Raw genomic sequence first — 6,440 nt, forward strand, 5'->3', positions numbered from 1 at the left:
AGCACCCACCCAGCTCCCAGGAGAGCCCCAAGCTCCCATCCTTGGGCTTGGGCTTTCGTGGTGACCAAGAACAGGCAACGCCATGTCTGAGTTGGGGTCTTGACCCATCACCAGACCCACCAGTAACTCCGAGGCAATTTCCAGTTACAGCAGGAGTTTGGTCCCTCAAAGGACCAAAGGAGCTAGTCCCTCAAAGAATTTGCTCTGTAGCAAGTTAGTCCTCCAAGCTGGTCCTTAGCAAGGTGATCCCTCAAAGAAATTGATCCTAAGCAAGCTGGTCCCTCAGATTTGGTCCTTAGCAAGGTGCTTCCTCAAAGTTGGTCCTTAGAAATCTGATCCCTCAAAGGTTTTGCTTCATAGCAAGCTGGTCCCTCAAAATGGGTCCTTAGCAAGCTGGTCCCCCAAAGAAGTTGCTCCTTGGCAAGCTGGTCCCTCAAAGTTTGTCCTTAGCAATCTTGTCCCTCCAAGTTGGTTCTTAGAAAGCTGGCCCCTCTAAGTTGGTCCTTAGCAAGCTGGTCCCTCAAAGAAGTTGCTCCTTAGCAAGTTGTCCCTCAAAACCTTGGGATGAAACAGCCACAAGCACACCAACTTTCCAGGATCTGCTTCCCAGGGCTCTGAGCTGCCTGTCCCCCCTCTGGGACTGAGCTGTCCCCATCCTGGAGACCTTTCCTGTCCCATGCTCCCATCCCAGACATGCTCCTGGAGCTGCCATAGACCATTCCTGTGATGGTGTAGCCCTCCTGTTGCTGATAGCCCACCATGGGTTTTGACTTGGACCTGCTGGAGCTAGCTCATTGCATGTCCATCTCTCAGCCCATCAGACATTTCCCACCAGCAGCTCCTGGCTACTGGCTTTCAGGTCTCGTGTCCTTTCCTCTCCAGCATCCAACACCCAAAAATCTGTCCCTCTGACCTTTACTGTCCTGCTCAGGGCAAGGACAGTGACACTGCTTGTGTCCCCATGGCCAGAGAAGCCCAGAGATGGGCTGTGGAGGTGGGGAGGTGAGGACAAGGGTTGCCAGATGAGAACCACTTGATTTGCTTTTGGCTGCATCAAGCGTTGACGTAAGGATGCTAGGAAAAGCTCAGATGGCTTTTCAAAACTTGATGGTGACACTACGTGTGGGGATGGTGACCCTGGTGAGAGCAATCCGACCTGGAAAACTGCCGGGAAGATGGAGATCGGTAACATCAAGAAGGGAAGAGACGTTGGCCATGGACCTAGGAAACAGCAAATGGTCTGAAAAAATGCTTATTTGGGGACATGTATGGAAACCGGTGGGGTGTCACATCCAAAGGCAGCAGAAGAAACTTGCCGGCATGCCAGCATCCCCAAGCACTTGGTGCTGCACAAGGTGGTTCAAACCCAAAACCAGGCGAGCTCCAAACCTGCTTTGGATGCTCACGTTGGCCAGGAGGAATAGCTGCCACCATTAGTGATCCTGCACCTTCTGCATGGAGCTTGGGGCATGGTGGGACTCTCCTCCTGAAGAACTTATTTATGATGAAGAAGTGAGACCCTGGCCCAGGTTGCCCACAGCAGCTGTGGATGCCCCATCCCTGGAGGGGTTCACGGCCAGGCTGGATGAGGCTTTGAGCAACCTGGTCTAGTGGGAGGTGTCCCTGCCCATGGCAGGGGGTTGGAACCAGATGATCTTTAAGGTCCCTTCCAACCCAAACCATCACATCTAAGATTGTCACATGGTTTTAATTCCGTTTCTTACACCCTCATCAACTGGGGAACCTTCAGCCTTGGTTGAAGTGGAAGCCCCTTGCCTCTCCCTGAGCTGCGGCCAGCCCTGGCAAGGAGCTTTGTGTAGAGGGTCATCATGCTGTCCATGACAGCAAGATGTGTCAGAAACGGAGAAGAAAACGTGATTCTGTGATTCTATAATTAGGACTGAAGCTAGTTTTATATTGGCAGTAGCAGCAGAGGACCCATCACGTTTCGATGCTTTGATGCCAACATGGTCCTTCTTCTCCCTGGGTGCCCTGGATGGACACCTTGGTGGTGGCCCAGCTCATGGACCAGTTTTTTGGAAGAGCAACCACAGTGATGGCTGCTGAGCAAGAAGTCTTAGAGCAAATTCTGCATCTCCTTCCACCTAGAAAGCCCCATGTGCCTTCAGCTGACCAGCAGGTTGGAGGACACAGAAGGACCTTTTGGGTGATGTGGCCTCCATAGGAATGGCAGGGCTGGGTCCCTCGAAGGGTGAAGCTCCCGTGTCCCCATGGCCAGGTCTCTGCCATCGTCACTGTGGTGCAAGATGGGCACTGAGCAACGTCAATGGAAGGAGATGAGCTCAACGCTAGGAAGGGATGAGTGTTGAGTGAGAAGACAAGAAACTTGACTTGTTTGAAGAAGCAGAGGCTCAGTCACACACCAGAATCTCTGGTGGCTCTTTGTGTGGCTTCCTTGTCCGCTCCTGGACTTGCCACCTCAGCCTGGCCCTGGCTCTTTCCACTTTGGACTTTTCTTCTGCTTTTCTTCTTCTGCTCCTCATCTAAAGCGTAGCCTCATGCACAATCCTGACTTGAGGCCACCAACCCACTTCCCCTGCACATGGTGGGGACAACAATGTCACCTCTGGACCATGTGGCATGTCCTTCTCTACCCTTTGCTCTGCAGGGGTCCTACCTGGCTGGGTGCTCTGCAGGTGAGGTTAGATCCTGGGCAGCTTCTGTCCCTCTGCACGTGGGACATGAAGAACCAACATCCATTTGGATCAGGGTTTGGAGGAGCCACCAGTCTCCTCCTGGGTGTGTGGCCACTGGAGAACATGGTCCTTTGCTTGAACGTGACTTTGGGGAGAGGGGGTCACGTGGGGGGCTGGTTACAGATGAGTGTGTCCCCTCCCCGGTGTGGCCTAAGGACTGGTGGAGCCTGAAGCCACCTGCCCTTTGCTTCCCCCACATTTTTGGTAGCCACCAGCTTCTTCTGTCCATGACCACAAAGCCTGAGCAACCAGAGTGCCAGGCACAAAGGGAGTCCGGCACATCAGCTTTTGGGTGGCTTCGCTTATCCCCACTGGTCCCCTCCCTCCTGATGGCAATCGGTGCGACATCCCGCCTTGGCCACTGGCACCAGTCTGGCTCCACTTGCCCATGATGGGATTGAGGAGGAGCTCCTTGGAGATGACACAGCTTTTGGTGTGTGTGTGGGGTGACTTCTTAATGCTGCAATGGTTGGGTGGTTGGTTGGTTTGTTGGTTGATCGATTGATTGATCAGTTGGTTGGTTGTTGGTTGTTTTGTTGGTTTACTGATTGGTTGGTTGGTTGTTTTATTGCTTATTTGGTTGGTTGGTGGTTGGTTGGGGGTTGGTTGGTAGTTGGTTGGTTTGGTGGTTGGTTTATTGTTTGGTTGATTGATTTGGTGGTTGGTTGGTTTGGTATTTGGTTGATTGGTTGCCTTGTCTCTTGGTTGGTTGGTTTGTCTCTTGGTCAGTCAGTCGGTCAATTGGTTGGTTTGTTGGTTGGTTGATGGGTTCGTTGGTTGCTTTGTTGGTTTGTTGATTATTTGTTCAGTTGATTGTCTGGTTTGTTGGTTGGTTGGTTGGTTATGTAGTTGGTTGGTTATGTGGTTGGTTATGTGGTTGGTTTGGTGGTTCGTTATTTGTTCAGTTGATTGTCTGTTTTGTTGGTTGGTTGATTGGTTCGTTGATTGATCAGTTGGTTAGTTGTTAGTTAGTTTGTTCATTTGATTGGTCAGTTGGTTGATTGATCGCTTGGTTGGTTGGTTGGTCAATCGGTTGGTTGGTTGATCGGTTGGTTGGTTTGTTGGTTGGTTGGTTTGGCAGTGCAGCCACGCTGTTGGTAACATTGACCTGTCTGGCTGTTGTTTCCTAGTCGGAGGATCTCGGTGCCTGTGCCCAGTTCGAGAACAGCAGACAGACCAGGAACATGATGCCCAGCGCCAGCTGTGTCTTCCCAACCTTCAACCTCCGGAAGCCCTCCTCGGAGACGGACATTGAGAATTGGGCCTCCAAACACTTCAACAAGCACACCCAAGGGCTCTTCCGCAGGAAGGTGTCCATTGCCAACATGCTAGCCTGGAGCAGCGAGTCCATCAAGAAACCCATGATCATGACCAACGACCGCAACGTCAAGAAGGAAGCGTGCGAGATATTTAAACTGATTCAGATGTACATGGGGGACCGGCGGGCCAAGACGGACCAGCTCAACGTGGCTTTGGAGATCGCCACCAAAGGCTGGAGCATGCAGGGTCTCAGAGATGAGCTCTACATCCAGCTGTGCCGGCAGACCACTGAGAACTTCCGTTATGAGAGCCTGGCCCGGGGCTGGGAGCTCATGGCCATTTGTTTGGCCTTTTTCCCACCAACTCCCAAATTTCATTCCTACCTAGAAGGATATATTTACAGGCACATGGATCCAGTGAATGACACTAAAGGTAAGAGAGAAACCGCTGCCTGGTGGCTTTTGCCCCTGATAATGTTGCAACTCATTTATTTAATTATTCTTGGGTTCCTTTCCCCTTCTCATTCATGAGTCTACTTGTTGAAACGTGGGTGAGGAACTCACCCAACAGCCCTCCTGAAGGTGCAGCAAGCACGATGGTGCCTTTACCGCCATCCTTTCCTCCCTGGCACATGGAAATCCAGCATGAGACCCACCACGAAATGAGCTCTGACACCTTTGCTGCAGGTTCAGCGTCACCTCCACTGGGGGTGGCCATCAGCGAGAGGTCCCAGGACTTCTCCTGGCCTCCAAGAACATCTTTAGAGGTCCCTTCCAACCCAAATCACTCTATGATTTTGTGATTTCACCATCACCATGTCCGTCTCCAGATGATTCTTCATAGAATCATAGAATGGTTTGGGTTGGAAAGGACCTTAAAGATCATGGAGTTCCAACCCCCCTGCTATGGGCAGGGACACCTTCCACTAGAAACTCTTCTGGCTCTTCTGGCTTCTCAAGTAGATTTGGATCCAAATAAAACCCATGTTGGAAGAGGGAGCCAGCTTGATCCCCAGCTCCCAAGGTAGTTTTTGGTCATGGTAGATAGAAGAAACATAAATTTGGGCTGTTTGACCCCAAGTGGGTGGGAATTGTTGGAGCCCCCCTCCAGTCCTGGGCTTGGCCATCCCTGTTCCTTCACCACTGGTGCCATCTTGCTGGTGGTGGGATCCAATCTGGCAGGAACGCAGGGATCGTTGGTGCTTTCCCGGCATGGCCGGAGGATTGGGCATCCCCACATCCCATTGGTTGGTGCCATCTCGCAGTGGGTCGTGGATGAGGCAGAGATGGGGGTCCCGAGGGGGTCCCAGGTTTTGGCAGTTGGCCAGGAAACCTTGGGAGATGGAGCTCGAATAGTTCCGTTTATTTTCGGGTGCCCTTTGGCTCCCTGGGGACCAAGCAGGGCCATCTGGAGGACACTGGCATCAACGTAGAGCTGTGGTGGATCTACCCTAGGCTGGGGACAAGAGGAAATGGACCCAACCCAGGTGTATATGGGGAAAGATGGTCAAGAAAGACCCATGTGCAGGAGTGTCCCCAAACCAGCTCCGGTGCCAAGGTCGGGGCTGGCACACGGGTGGGTGCCACTGGGTGGGGGACACCACCCATCACGGCACAACCAGGGCTCGGGGTGGCCGTGCCCCCCTGTCCTGGCCCACCCACAGCAGAGGTGTCAAGCTCATTTCATCGCCGTCACCACGCTCATGCCAGATTCGGCACACTGGCAGCGAACACTGGGGAGAGGCTCCCCACAAGCCCTCCATCAGCCTGCGCTCAGCTCCGCTCCAGCCGTGCTCTGCCACCGGTCCCAGCACACAACCAGGGCTCGGGGTGGCCGTGCCCCCCTGTCCTGGCCCACCCACAGCAGAGGTGTCAAGCTCATTTCATCGCCGTCACCACGCTCATGCCAGATTCGGCACACTGGCAGCGAACACTGGGGAGAGGCTCCCCACAAGCCCTCCATCAGCCTGCGCTCAGCTCCGCTCCAGCCGTGCTCTGCCACCGGTCCCAGCACACATCCCGTTGGGTTTTGTTCTTGGTTTTCATGTTTCATTTTATTTTCAGGTTGGTTGTGTTTTCATTTTATGTATTTTTATTGTCATTTTTACTTTATATTTCATTTTAATTTAAATTTTTTATTTTAATTTTATTTTCATTTTCATTTAGTTTTTATTTCATTTTCATTTATTTTTATTTCATGTTTTTGTTTTCATTTTTACTTTATTTTTTCTTAAATTTGCATTTGCCTTAGTTTTATTTTCATTTTCATATTATTTTTCATTTTTCATTTTGTTTAGTTTTCACTTCTATTTTATTTAATTTTCATTTTACGTTATTTAATTTTTGGTTTTGTTTTCATTTTTATTTTATTTATTTCTTAAATTTGCATTTGCCTTATTTTTATTTTCATTTTGTTTGGTTTTCATTTGTATTTTCTATTTTTATTGTAAATTTATTTTATTAT

General features: G+C 50.7%; 1 protein-coding gene across 1 annotated transcript in view; it reads left to right on the plus strand.

The window, feature by feature from the left end:
• Positions 1 to 4,409, plus strand: part of ARHGAP39 (Rho GTPase activating protein 39) — a gene marked incomplete at both ends in the record, with an annotated part of 23,863 nt that extends 19,454 nt beyond the window's left edge. The window contains one exon of the mRNA XM_010079857.1: positions 3,848 to 4,409. Within this exon, the coding sequence (XP_010078159.1) occupies positions 3,848 to 4,409 (562 nt within the window). The remainder of the gene's footprint in view (positions 1 to 3,847) is intronic.
• Positions 4,410 to 6,440: the final 2,031 nt, after the last annotated feature.

This window comes from Pterocles gutturalis, unplaced genomic scaffold (assembly GCF_000699245.1).
Source record: "Pterocles gutturalis isolate BGI_N339 unplaced genomic scaffold, ASM69924v1 scaffold29804, whole genome shotgun sequence".
Taxonomy (NCBI): Eukaryota; Metazoa; Chordata; class Aves; order Pterocliformes; family Pteroclidae; genus Pterocles; species Pterocles gutturalis.